General features: G+C 39.3%; 1 protein-coding gene across 1 annotated transcript in view; it reads right to left on the bottom strand.

Moving 5' to 3' along the window:
• Window positions 1-915: 915 nt before the first annotated feature.
• LSS (lanosterol synthase) overlaps window positions 916-15,073 on the bottom strand; it is a 131,662-nt gene continuing 117,504 nt past the window's right edge. The window contains exons 21-22 of the mRNA XM_053698896.1: window positions 1,899-1,977; window positions 916-1,324 (exon numbers count right to left, since the gene is read on the bottom strand). Coding sequence (XP_053554871.1) covers window positions 1,187-1,324; window positions 1,899-1,977 — 217 coding nt within the window. The 3' untranslated portion in view covers window positions 916-1,186. The remainder of the gene's footprint in view (window positions 1,325-1,898; window positions 1,978-15,073) is intronic.

The following is a 15,073-nucleotide window of genomic DNA, read 5'->3' as shown; positions in this document are numbered from 1 at the left end:
TAATGGTCATTACAAGATAAGTATTTTTTAACCTTCATATTTGCTGCAAACCTTTCTTCAAGATGATCATGCCTATATACTACACTCTCACGGACGCTAATTTGACTGTGCACATATCTTATCTAGGTCAAGTATAACAACTAATATATTGTTTAATGGTTCAAGATAGGTATAAATAGAAGGCACGCACATTTACAGATCATTAACAACATTACTGATTTCAGCTGACTATTAAACAAAATCTAGTTACATTTTGATGATAAACGTACTTGTTAATGTTTTAGTTACCCTCAGAATTTACTTAAAAGGATAGTCTATTCAAAATTAAACGTTCATGATTCAGATAGAGCATGCAATTTTAAGCAACTTTCTAATTTACTCCTATTATCACATTTTGTTTGTTCTCTTGGTATCTTTATTTGAAAAAGCAAGAATGTTAGCTTAGGAGCCGGCCCATTTTTGGTTCAGCACCTGGGTAGCTCTTGCTGATTGGTGGCTACATTTAGACACCAATTAGCAAGTGCTACCCAGGTGCTGAACCAGAAATGGGCCGGCTCCTAAGCTTACAATTTTTGCTTTTCAAATAAAGATACCAAGAGAATGAAGAAACTTTATAATAGGAGTAAATTAGAAAGTTGCTTAAAATTACATGCTCTATCTGAATCATGAAAGTTTATTTTTGACTAGACTATCCCTTTAAAAGTGTAAAAAGACTGTCTTACTCGGTTGTAATAGATCTGTATATTTAGATTAAAAAAACGCGCAACATTTTAATAAGGTTGTTTTCAGAAATTAACAACCTATATTTTGTGTTGTAGGAGCATAAACTATCGTGTTCTGACCTATATACACTGATCACTTCTTAAAATGTAAATTCATTAAAATCTTTCAAATACTAAATCCAAGGAGTTTAAGTTTTTCAGGATAATCATAATGTGCCTTTAATCTGTTCACTTTATTCAGATCCAGTAACAAAGTGAATAGGGTACAAAACTTGACTGCTGTAGAAAATAAACAGCCACAAAACAGTAAATTCTTTGAATTTGTATAGTGATCATAAAAAAAAAGAATATAAAATGACATAAAAACATTTCTGATATTGACATCTTTAAAATTATGTTTCAGAGAAAAAAAATAATCAGACTGGTGACAATTAGGATGAGGTAGGTAGGCTCTGCTACAGCAATTATGTTTGAGTCTTTCTAGCGAGGGGGCTGTTTGGATGCAGTCGGGAAAACCGTCCCAATGTCCAGATGGGAAAAACATTCCGATATGCAGTGTAACTGATTGCGCAGCTCTTGTTAAACACACCAGAAATATTCTCCTGAGGAACAAACAGATAAACAGAAATGAACTGATACACTAAAACACATGTGCTGCTGTTGTATGCTACACAAACCACAATCAACCGGGGCACTAATTACAACACATGCACACATTTGAAAAGGGGGGTTACAGAGAAAGAGGTTGCCTTATTGCTTGCAAAATACCTCATTTATAGAGAAGTAAATAAATGGAATGGAATTAAATGGTTAAAAAATTTGAACCTAAATTAAAGGGATACTAAACCCAAATTTTTTCTTTCATTTTTATTTGAAAAAGCAGGAATCTAAGCTTATGAGTCGGCCAATTTTTGTTTCAGACCCCTGGGTAGCGCTTGCTGATTAGCGGCTACATTAGATTCGATAGCAAGATAACAAATAAAAATTGATAATAGGAGTAAATTAGAAAGTTGCCTAAAATTGTATGCTCTATGTAAATCGTGAAAGAAAAGATTGGGGTTGAGTTTGGGACAGGCAAATGACAACACTGCAGGTGGTTTTGAAAATGGTGCCATGCTTTATAAGCAAAAGATGCATTTCTCCCCTTAAAATTTGAGATTGTGCATTAATAGTTACCTGTGGCCAGTCTCCATTGCTCATTTGCTTTTCAAGTAAAAGGCTGACTCCTTTCTCCAAAACAGCAACATGTGGAAACCTGTAGGCAGGATGTAATTACAGCCATAATTACAATAATGCATGCCATTTACCTATACTAGATTGTGAATACATATATCTGATAAAGCTCACAATATTTTTAGTAACTTAGAGTAAACCAAAGACAGTGTGTTTGTCCAAATGTGCTGGGAGGAGTAAGACAGTCACCATATAAGCAATTATATAATTCTTCTGATGAGAAGAAGATAGTGAGAAAACACTGGCACTTACTTAAAGCAGACCCACTTTTAGGAGATTTACTATCCCCAAAACCAAAATTTGTATTTAGAAGAGCACAAAATCTAAAATCCATCTTAGCACCAAGTGATTTTAGACAAAATAAAAGTAAAAAATGACAAAAAGATTTAGATCTAAAAGGTAATAAAGTAAATGGTTTTTACCCATGTTATACATGCAAAGCATGTCATCACAGCACCAAAAAGAAGAGTTTAATGATTCCTCACACCAATGAAACACACACTATTAAAGATTTGATTAGATGTGCACATAAAAATATAATATATGCACTACAATGCACATGTCATTTAATATATATTGGTGAAACGAAAAGGGTATTAAGAGACAGATTTAGGGAGCACATATGTTGTATTGATAATAAAATAGATAAGACAACTTTATATAAGCATTTTCAGGATGTACATAAAGGGAGAAGTAATGAGCTAAAATATTGGGGTATATGTAAGGTCAAAGAGAGCTGGAGAGGGGGGGATATTGAGAAGAAACTGCTCATTAAGGAAGCTGAACTAATATACAGATTTGACACACTATACCCTAGAGGTCTGAGATTGATCTATCACCCTTTCTCTTTGAATAAAAGGATATAACTAATCTTTCTTATAATATTGATATAAGAACATTTATCAATGGATCCATGATAATAAACTTCAGAATATATAAATATGCCACTACCAACTATATTACTAAAAAAATAAAGATAAAAGGGAAAGGTCATTTATTAATCCTCAAATTCATATATAACATTTCATTCTAAAATAACGGTTTCAATTAGAAACTGTAAAACCTTTAAACTAAGAATATAATTTTCCAGATATCTAAATATGCTCAAGTATTTAGCAAATTTGAACTCTAGTAATGGTCGACTATAATTAAAAATATGGGATGTATGCATAGTGAATGTATCCGTCTCCAATTTTAGAAGTTTATATTGAGAAAATAACATCTTGGAATAAAAGAATACAACTTCAATGAATATGATTTGCTAATACAGAATTATAAAGACCACTGTAACATATAGAATATAATATAGATATGAATTTAAGCAAATACTCCCAGTACGAGGGGGTAGAATAACTGAAGTTTGTACAATATAAGCTTTCCACCTTAATGCTTATAATATTTTAAATTAATTCACAACATACTATTTTATTGTGTCATTATATATTTTTTTAGGAACTAATGAATAGTCAAAATGCACATAATATAATATAAGCATACCACCTTATTGTTTTTAGTGTTTTAAATGAATCTGTAGCATACCACCTTTAATTAGTTGCCACTAACTTTGGAGCCAATGGTTTTCATGTATCACCTAAAAAACGATGTGAAGCAATGCCTGTAACCTAGCTTGATAAAGTCCACTATAGGGTGAAACGCGTTGAAGGAATACAGGCTAAATACTCTGAATGCTGGAACTGGCACAAATATATTGGATAAACATATATTCCAGTATTCATTTATTGGGACACTTTGGCACATTTACAAATAACCCGGTTTATAATTTGAGCTACGACAGATACTGTTTGCGTGCTGCTAGCACTAAGTGCTAGGAGATCTGTATGGCAACATATTGCTGAAGTTTGCTACTATCCTCGAAATAGGTTGTTTTTTTGTATCCATTTCAACTATAAAGAAAGTTGTTACACAGAGGATCCAAGCCGTGACGTAAGGTAGAGTCACGTGATCGCCACAGAGGAGATTTGCAAGACGCTACACACTTGTCTGAAACTGCGGTAAGCAATAGAAGCAGAAGGCTGCACCCTAGCTATATACCGGTGTACACCGAAGCAGCAGAATCGATACAAGAGAAAGTGCATAACATTTTGGCTTCCTAAATAGGTGTTGGTTTAATCCTATGAACAAAACATCCACTAGTACACTCGAAAGACATATTAAAGCACAAACGGATGATTAAATATCTCTAGAAAAGGGGCTATAGATCAAGTTTACTCTATTTTTATGGTGGTATGCTGTTTTTTAAACAAAGTTTTTTACAAGTGAATATATTAACTGATGTTAGTAATTGATTAAGGCAACTTATGTAACTTTATTACTAAGGAATCTGAAAATCTGTGTCTGCCTAATTAGGCGGGAAATATGTTTGCACACTAATGATTTAATAATTGAATAGTCATTTAATGCCTCTATATACTTTCAATTTATATTATTCAAACTATATACAAGAGGTTTTTATACTATGGGAGACGTCCCAATTTATTGTTTGAGTTAAATTGTCTAATATAGACCTTTGGTCAATAAATACGTTTTTTATCAAATAGATATTGTGAATCAATTATTGGGTTAGTTTGTACCACATTGTATTCTATAAAATATATCTGCCTCTAATTATTCTGTGATATCTTCAGCTTTTTTAAGCGCCCTCTAAATCTTATTTTTAATTTCTATCTATAACTCATGACACATTTTTGAGGAAGGTGTGTTTTTTAGAAGGATTTGATATATTTTATTTGTGGTAGGCGCAGAACTAATACTTCTGTTTAGATGACAAAGAATGCCATAAAATCTATGTTTGTGAATCTAGACATACTTGAGATCAATTGAAAAGTCTAGTTGAACTTTTTGTATTTCTCTTAGAAATTATGTTATGGACTTAAAGTGACACTAAACACTAAATACATTTCATGCCCCTACCTCTAATTATGGGAGCTGTTGTTTTGGAACCTAGGTTACACTCCAGGTATCTGAAGGAAAGTTGCAAACACATCTGCACAGGAATGACTAGAGTTAGGTAGGGAATAATACTATACATATAGAATGTATTTAGTATTTAATGTCCTATTAACAGTGGTTGGCAAGTATACAGCAGAAAAAGGCTCAGAACTGAACATATAACAACATGGATGTCTTCTTGTCTGTCAATGTCTTCATGGATTTTATTTACCAAAGATTTTGATAGAAAATAAGTCCTTTTAATTGTGCTCTTATTTTGAGGACACTTGAGAGGAGATGCTGAATCACAGTGGCTCTTGTGGTCTAGGAAAAGTGAACATAGCAGATGGAGATGGTTCCCCAACCAAGCATGCATATGTCTATCTAAAGAGATCCCCAAAGAAGGTGATGACTGAGATGAACTGGGAAGGAAATGCTTATGAAAGCTCTGTGAAAGACTCTTGTTCTTTTGAAAATGCCATAGCAAATAAAGGAGAGGAAGCATTCTCCATCTAGCTCATCTGACAGGCAGGATTGTGGAGGTCATGTGGCCCAGCATCCTTATCCAGGTGTGTGACAACAGATGCCTGGAGTACTGAAGACTGTCTGGGACAAAGTAAGACAATTCAATAACCATGAAGCTGAAATAATCAAGAATGCTGTTGCACTACAAAGAAGCCTCTGATATTGTGCAATACTGGGACATGACACTTGGTGAACACCCAAGGAGCAGGAAACATAACAAAAGGCAGGGCTGCAAACCATAAATGCCAAACTCTATTAGAAAAGATTAAAAACTATACGTTAGAATAAACTACACCTTGATTTTTTGTCTACTAGATAACAGTTTAGATCATGTAGATCTAAAACTGACCTACAAGGAACTATATTCCTTTCTAAGTAGAAACAAGAGAGAAAAAAAAACCCTGAAATTGCCAAGACACAGATACCTTCTGAATTACTGTTTTCTAAAGAAGTTCCTGAGAAATATGTGGGAGTGTTGATGTCTAAGCAAGATAGAGTAAGTTTTGTCCCCAGAGGCAGAACTTTTTTCACTTTCTGCAATGAAAATTTGTTATTAAAAAATTGTCTGCAGGACATTTTGAAATTAAATTATAATTTTAAATTATGCAGTTTACACTAAAGCACCAGCTCAGTTGCAATGTTTTGAATAACTGGAGAATAAAGCAATTTCTAAAAGTTTTATAATATATTGCAGCTGTTGAAAATTGCATTGCAAATTAACTGCAGAGAAAAAAAATGTTGTTAAATTTTAAAATGTCTCTTGAATGAATGTGTTTCCTTTGCTCCTGGTCTAAACATCACATAATTATAAGGTAAATGTAGTAATAAAAAAAAGGCGCATTGTTCACAAGAACATATTCCAATCAGGGGTCACAGCTTTGCAGCCTGGGAAAGGCTAGGGGGCAGGGTTGGAAAAATCCCTGAGAGCCAGTCATCAATCAATATGCTGCTGCTTTGTGACTGTTCTCTTTAAAAAGCACTTCGCTCTGGTTGCACTGTGTTAAGGAAAATGTACACAGTACAGCCAGAGCACTCCTCTATTTGAAGAGAACAGCCTGATGTTGAGCAGCACTACAAAGCGAAAGCACTTTGTGTCCCATTCTTTCTGCAGACATGCTGCATTTTCTGCAATGACATCTCAGATAACAGCATATTTCTGCCTAGGGGTTTTTGTCTTGAACTCCAGATAATACCATTTAGCAAGGATGTTCAAAGCCTTGGTGCCCAGAAGTTCCTGTTTTTGGATAGCCTTCCTAGCAGAGGCACCTGGATAGGTGCACTATCAAAGCTGCTTAGACTGTTTGTGGTGAACTGGCATCCTTAGGCATATACAGAATCCTTTGATTCAAAAGTCTTATATGAGGAAGAAAGAAACTCTTACCTCTATAATGTTAGAATAACAGCATGTTTCTCAAGGGATAGGCTCACAGTCCTAATCTTAAAAATGTGAGGTCTCCAAATGGCTTAACCTGAGGGGTTTTCTAGTCAATTTAGCTGTAACCATGGTTACAGCTTCAAAGGAAATTATTTCTTTTTCAAAATATTCTGAGCTACACACAAATCAGAAACAAAGGCTCCCTGCTGCCAAATGTTTCTAAAGGTTCTGCTTCATAGACATCAATTGGTAAAAAAATAATTTTAATAGAACTAGTCCTTGCAATGATAAAGGGACAAGTGCACTCAGGTAAGCAGCAGATTCAAATGATAAAATATTTGCAAATTTTTAAAAAAAAATTCAGTAAAGCAGAAAAAACGAAATTAATGCTTACCGGATAAATTTATTTATTTATTGACAAGGATCATCATCAATTACTGTTGGGAATATCACTCCTGGCCAGCAGGAGGAGGCAAAGAGCACCACAGCAAAGCTGTTAAATATCACTCCCCTACCAACAATCCCCCAGTCTTTCGACCAAAGGGAAAGGAGAGAAAGGAAGTAACACAAGGTGCAGAGATGTCTGAGGTTTATATAAAAAGAAACTGTCTGAATACAGGGCGAGCCGTGGACTAATTGTGTCAAGAAATAAATAAATTTATCAGGTAAGCATAATTTTCGTTTTCTTTCTAATGACACAGTGAGTCCACGGATCATCATCAATTACTGTTGGGAACCAATACTCAAGCCAGAGGACACAGATGATGAGGGATAATACAGGAACCTAAACAGAAGGCACCACTGCTTGAGTAACCTTTCTCCCAAAAGAAGCCTCAGCTGAGGCAAAAGTATAGAATTTATAGAATTTGGAAAAAGTGTGCAAAGATGACCAAGTTACAGCCTTGCAAATCTGTTCCACAAAAGCTTCATTTTTGAAGGCCCAGGAAGAAGAAACAGCCCTTGTGGAATGAGCTGTGATTTTCTCAGGAGGTTGCTGTCCAGCAGTCTCATATGCCAAGCGAATAACGCTCTTCAGCCAAAAGGAAAGTGAAGTAGCCGTAGCTTTCTGACCCTTGCGTTTCCCAGAAAAGCAAACAAACAATGCAGAAGACTGACAAAAGTCCTTAGTTGCCTGCAAATAAAATTTTAGCGCTCGCACAACATCCAGATTATGCAACAAGCGTTCTTTGTGAGAAGAAGGATTAGGACACAAAGAAGCTACAACGATTTCCTGATTGATATTTTTTGGGCAGGAAACCAAACTTAGTACGCAGAACCACCTTATCAGAGTTAAATATAAGATAAGGGAATCACACTGTAAAGCAGAGAGTTCAGAAACTCTCAGAGCACAGGAAATAGCAACAAGAAAAACAAACTTTCCAAGATAACATCTTAATATCTAAATGCATAGGCTCTGTGCCTGTTGTAAAACTTTAAGAACAAGGTTAAGACTCCATGGAGGAGTAACAGGTTTAAACACAGGCTGAATTCTAACCAAGGCCTGACAAAACGATTGCACGTCTGGCACATCCGCCAAGGGCTTATGTAACAAAATAGACAATGCCGAAATCTGACCCTTTAGAGTACTTGCCGACAAACCCTTCTCCAGACCATCCTGGAGAAAGGACATAATCCTAGGAATCCTTACTCTACTCCAAGAGTATCCTTTGGATTCACACCAATACAAGTATTTACGCCAGATCTTATGGTAAATCCCGCGAGTCACAGGCTTACGAGCCTGAATCAAGGTCTCAATGACCGACTCTGAAAATCCACACTTAGATAAAACTAAGCGTTCAATCTCCAAGCAGTCAGCTTCAGAGAAACGAGATTTGGATGAAGGAAGGGACCCTGAAGTAGAAGGTCCTTCCTCAGAGGCAGTCTCCAAGGTGGTAAGGATGACATTTCCACTAGGTCTGCATACCAAATCCTGCGAGGCCACGCTGGGACTATGAGAATTACAGACGCCCTCTCCTGCTTGATTTGAGCAATGACTTTTGGAAGGAGAGCGAACAGAGGAAACAGTTGTGCTAGAATGAAGTTCCAAGGAACTGCCAGAGCATTGATTAGAAATGGCTGCGGATCTCTTGACCTAGAGCCATATCTCGGAAGTTTGGCATTCTGACGAGAAGCCATGAGATCCAATTCCGGCTGCCCCCACTTGAGGGTCAAGCTGGAAAACACATCCGAATGAAGTTCCCACTCCACGGGATGAAAAGTCTGTCTGCTCAGAAAATCCGCTTCCCAATTGTCCACTCCTGGGACTGAATAATTCGGGCCACCTCTGTCATGGCCAAGGAACTCTGAGTTCCCCCCTGCTGGATGATGTAGGCCACCGAGGTTATGTTGTCCGACTGGAATCTCATAAACCTGGCTAAGGCTAACTGAGGCCAGGCCAGAAGAGCATTGAAGATTGCTCTCAGCTCCAAGATGTTTATGGGCACGACTGACTCCTGCTAGCCCTGAGATTTTAACAAGCCCTATACTGCTCCCCAACCTTGAAGGCTGGCATCCGTGGTCACAATCACCCAGGAGGGTCTGTGGAAGCAAGTACCCTGGGAGAGATGATCCTGAGAAAGCCACCCCGGAAGAGGGTCTATTGACGCCTGATTTAGATCTACACGCGGAGACAGGTCCGCATAGTCTCCATTCCATTGTCTGAGCATGCATAACTGCAGAGGTCTGAGATGGAACCGAGCAAACGGAATGATGTCCATGGAAGCCACCATCAGACCGATTACCTCCATACATTGAGCCACTGACGGCCGTGGAGAGGACTAAAGGGCAAGACAATAGTCAAAAATCTTTCTTTTTCTGACCTCCATCAGAAAAATCTTTATTAACAGGGAGTCTATTATGGTCCCCAAAAATACGACTCTTGTAGCTGGAACCAGAGAACTTTTTTCCCCAATTCACCTTTTATCCGTGGGATTAAAGAAAAGACAACAAGATCTCCGTATGAGATTCTGCTTGTTGAAAAGATGGCACCTGAACCAGAATGTCGTCCAGATAAGGTGCCACTGCAATGCCCGAGATCAAAGCACAGCTAAAAGAGCCCCCAGAACCTTTGAAAAAATTCTGGGAGCTGTGGCAAGGCCGAATGGAAGGGCTACGAACTGGAAATGATTGTCCAAAAATGCGAATTTCAGATACTTGTGATGGTCCCTGTGAATGGGAACATGAAGGTATGCATCCTTTAGGTCTATGGTTGTCATGAACTGACCCTTTTGTACCAAAGGAAGAATGGAGCGTATAGTCTCCATCTTGAACGATGGCACTCTGAGAAACTTGTTTAAACATTTTAGATCTAGGATTGGTTGAAAAGTTCCCTCCTTTTTGGGAACTACGAAAAGATTCAAGTAAAATCCCAAACCCCTTTCCTGAAAGAGAACTGGAACTATTACCCCCAGGGCGGCAAGGTCCTTGACACAATGTAAGAACGCCTCTCTTTTTATCTGGTCTACAGATAATCTGGAGAGGAGAAACCTGCCTCTGGGAGGAAAAGATTTGAAGTCTATTTTGTATCCCTGGGAGACAATGTCCACCGCCCAGGGATCCGGTACATCTGTTATCCAAGCCTAGGAAAAAAGAGAGAGTCTGCCCCCTACAAGATCTGCTCCCGGATCGGGGGCCAACCCTTCATGCTGACTTGGAATCAGCTGAAGGCTTTTTAGATTGCTTTCCCTTATTCTAGGAATGGTTGGGCTTCCAGGAAGGCTTGGCTTGATCTTGCTTGGAGGAAGGAGAGGAATACTTGCCTTTAAAGTTATGAAAGGAACGAAAACTACTCTGACGTCCCTTCTGCTTATTCTTTTTTATCTTGAGGAAGAAAAGAACCCTTCCCTCCAGTAATATCTGAGATAATTTCTGCCAAACCAGGTCCAAACAAGGCCTTACCCTTGTAAGGAATAGCCATTAGCTTAGATTTAGATGAAACATCCGCAGACAAGGACTTCAACCACAAGGCCCTGCGGGCTAGGACCACAAAACCAGAAATTTTGTCTCTCAGTTTAATAACCTGTAAAGAAGTATCTGTAATGAAGGAATTGGCCAACTTGAGAACCTTAATCCTGTCCTGGATCTCATTAAGAGGGGTATCCGTCTGAAGAGATTCAGACAACGCATCAAACCAGTAAGCTGCAGTGCTGGTAACAGTGGCGATACACACTGCAGGTTGCCATTGTAGACATACATCTTTTTTAGTAAAGCCTCCAATTTTTTATCCACTGGATCTTTAAAAGAACAATTATCCTCAATGGGAATAGTAGTCCTCTTGGCCAAAGTGGAGATCGCTCCTTCTACCTTAGGAACCATCTGCCACAACTCCTTAATAGAATCTGCTATAGGAAACATCTTCTTAAAAATAGGAGATGGAGAAAAGGGAATACCAGATTTTTCCTATTCTCGAGCAATAATCTCCGCAGCACGGTCAGGAACCGGAAAAATCTCCACCACGGAGGGAAAATCCAAGTATTTGTTCAATTTACTAGACTTTTTAAGATTGACTACGATAGTTGTGTCGGAGTCATCTAAAGTAGCCAAAACCTCCTTAAGTAACAAGCGAAGGTGTTCTAGCTTAAATCTGAAGGATACCACTTCAGCATCAGAAGAAGGAATTACACTGTCTGAGTCTGAGATTTCCCCATCAGATGCTACCGACATGTCTTCTTCCTCATGCTTATGGGAAAGGGACACTCTGGATAGCCAGAACTTGATCAGAAACCTTACTAACTGTTTCCTTAAATTTCCTTTTACGCTTTCCCTGCAACATGGGGAAAGCTGACAAGGCCTCAGATACCCCAAGGGATACCTGATAAGCAAAGCCTTGTAGAGAAACACAGGGCACTGTATGTGGAGACAGAAAAAGCTGGGACGCTTGAGGAGAAAGCTGCGGCATATATGCAACAGGAGACACCTGAACAGCATTTGCCTGGGATAATGGTGGCTCATGGTCAAATATTTTATCTCTATAACTTAAAGTTCTCTCAATGCATGAGGAACAAAAAGGAATTGGGGGTTCCACCTGAACATAAAAACATAACTGACAAGCAGCAACTTTGCCTGGGATAATGGTTTGAAAAGCTTCTTGATCCATCTTATGTAATAAATAAGGATAAAGTGTAAAAATTATTTATTTGAAAATAAAAAATGTGTACTGTGTCTTTAAATAGAAATGTGTGTTAGCGCAACAAACCAAATAGACCTCAGGCTACCTATACACCTATGTAGCTTTACTGAGGTGCCTACCTGTTCTGCAGATCATTTTCAAATATAGAGCAGTTACAGAGCCCTAACTGCCGAAAAAAACGGCTTACAACAGTAATCTCCATGACCAAAAGTTAAAGTATAAAAACTACTATAACACACTGAGCCACCATAAATCACTTCACAGTCTCAATGCTGAAACTGCCTAAAAGAAACCCCAAACATGAAGGTTTAATAATGCTTTTAGCTGTAACAAGTGCCAGCATCTCCTTGCAAAAGAAAATTAAAATGGCACTTACCTGAAAGTGCTGTCCGGCAGGACAGCTCACCTGGTTTGAGAGGGTGCAGCACCTCACATGGACCTGTGAAGAGAGAAAAACTGAGTAAACCTACTCAGGTTTTCTAGTTAGGGCAGCAGATTCTTGAGAAAACGCAGTAAAGGATTGTACCTCACAAGTTCTCAAGTGCTCAAAAGCCACCACTGCCCTACTGAAGAGACTGATGTGGACTAGGCTAGACCCCAGAAAAGAACAGAGTAAGCTTACTCTGCTAAAAAAATAATAAAGTCTTGATTGAAGAAAACTTCTCATCAGACACCTAAACTTCACCTCCTCCTTGCACTACAGACAAAAAGAATGACTGGGGGATTGTGGGTAGGGGTGTGATATTTAATAGCTTTGCTGTGGTGCTCTTTGCCTCCTTCTGCTGGCCAGGAGTGATATTCCCAAAAGTAATTGATGACGATCCGTGGACTCCCTGTGTCATTAGAAAGAAAAACAGAATTTATGCTTACCTGATAAATTACTTTCTCCCACGGTGTGACCGGTCCACGGCGTCATCCATTACTTGTGGGAAATATTCTCCCCACAGGGAAAGGCAAGGAGAGCACACAGAAAGAGCTGTCCATATAGCTCCCCCTCTGGCTCCGCCCCCCAGTCATTCGACCGACGGTTAGGAGAAAAAGGAGAAACTATATGGTGCCGTGGTGACTGTAGTGTATAAAGAAAACATTTTTCAACCTGATTAGGAAACCAGGGCGGGCCATGGACTGGACACACCGTTGGAGAAAGTAATTTATCAGGTAAGCATAAATTCTGTTTTCTCCAACATTGGTGTGTCCGGTCCACGGCGTCATCCATTACTTGTGGGAACCAATACCAAAGCTTTAGGACACGGATGAAGGGAGGGAGCAAATCAGGTTACCTAAATGGAAGGCACCACGGCTTGCAAAACCTTTCTCCCAAAAATAGCCTCCGAAGAAGCATAAGTATCAAATTTGTAGAATTTGGCAAAAGTGTGCAGAGAGGACCAAGTCGCTGCCTTACATATCTGATCAACAGAAGCCTCGTTCTTGTAGGCCCAAGTGGAAGCCACAGCCCTAGTAGAGTGAGCTGTGATTCGGTCAGGAGGTTGCCGTCCGGCAGTCTCATAAGCAAATCGGATAATGCTTTTCAGCCAGAAAGAGAGAGAGGTAGCAGTAGCTTTTTCTCTTACCAGAGTAAACGACAACAAAGATGAGGTTTGTCTAAAATGTTTTGTTGCTTCTAAGTAGAACTTTAAAGCACGAACAACATCTAAATTGTGTAATAAACGTTCCTTCTTTGAAACTGGATTCGGACACAGAGAAGGAACAACTATTTCCTGGTTAATATTCTTGTTGGAAACAACTTTTGGAAGAAAACCAGGCTTAGTACGCAAAACAACCTTATCTGAATGGAAAACCAGATAGGGTGGATTACATTGCAAAGCAGATAATTCAGAAACTCTTCTAGCAGAAGAAATAGCAGCCAAAAACAGAACTTTCCAAGATAATAACTTAATATCTATGGAATGTAAAGGTTCAAACGGAACCCCTTGAAGAACTGAAAGAACTAAATTTAGACTCCAAGGAGGAGTCATGGGTCTGTAAACAGGCTTGATTCTAACCAAAGCCTGAACAAAAGCTTGTACATCTGTCACAGCTGCCAGTCGTTTGTGTAACAAGACAGATAAAGCAGAAATCTGTCCTTTTAGAGAACTAGCTGACAACCCTTTATCCAAACCTTCTTGGAGAAAGGAGAGAATCTTTGGAATTTTAATCTTACTCCAGGAGAATCCCTTGGATTCACACCAGCAGATATATTTTTTCCATATTTTATGGTAAATCTTTCTAGTCACAGGTTTTCTGGCTTGGACCAGAGTATCTATCAGAATTGGAAAACGCACGCTTGGATAAAATCAAGCGTTCAATTTCCAAGCAGTCAGCTGCAGAGAAACTAGATTTGGATGTTCGAATGGACCTTGTACTAGAAGATCCTGTCTCAAAGGTAGCTTCCATGGTGGAGCCGATGACATATTCACCAGGTCTGCATACCAAGTCCTGCGTGGCCACGCAGGAGCTATCAGAATCACCGAGGCCTTCTCCTGTTTGATCCTGGCTATGAGCCTGGGAAGGAGAGGAAACGGTGGAAACACATACGCTAGGTTGAACGACCAAGGCGCCACTAATGCATCCACTAGAGTCGCCTTGGGATCCCTGGATCTGGACCCGTAGCAAGGAATCTTGAAGTTCTGACGGGACGCCATTAGATCCATGTCTGGAATGCCCCATAATTGGGTTAACTGAGCAAAGACCTCCGGGTGGAGTTCCCACTCCCCCGGATGGAAAGTCTGACGACTCAAATAGTCCGCTTCCCAGTTGTCTACTCCTGGGATGTGAATAGCAGATAGATGGCAGGAGTGATTCTCTGCCCATTGGATAATCTTGGTTACTTCCTTCATCGCTAGGGAACTCTTTGTTCCCCCCTGATGATTGATGTACGCAACAGTCGTTATGTTGTCCGACTGAAATCTTATGAACCTGGCTTCTGCTAGCTGAGGCCAAGCCAGGAGCGCATAGAATATTGCTCTTAGTTCCAAAATGTTTATCGGGAGAAGCGACTCTTCCCGAGACCATAGGCCCTGAGCTTTCAGGGAGTCCTAGACCGCGCCCCACCCCAAGAGGCTGGCGTCGGTCGTGACGATGACCCACTCCGGTCTGCGGAAACTCATTCCCTGAGACAGGTGATCCTGGGTCAACCACCAG

Source organism: Bombina bombina, chromosome 1 (assembly GCF_027579735.1).
Source record: "Bombina bombina isolate aBomBom1 chromosome 1, aBomBom1.pri, whole genome shotgun sequence".
In the NCBI taxonomy this organism is placed as follows: Eukaryota; Metazoa; Chordata; class Amphibia; order Anura; family Bombinatoridae; genus Bombina; species Bombina bombina.
Note: the sequence above shows the minus strand (reverse complement) of the source record. Positions and strands in the feature narration are given on the sequence as shown.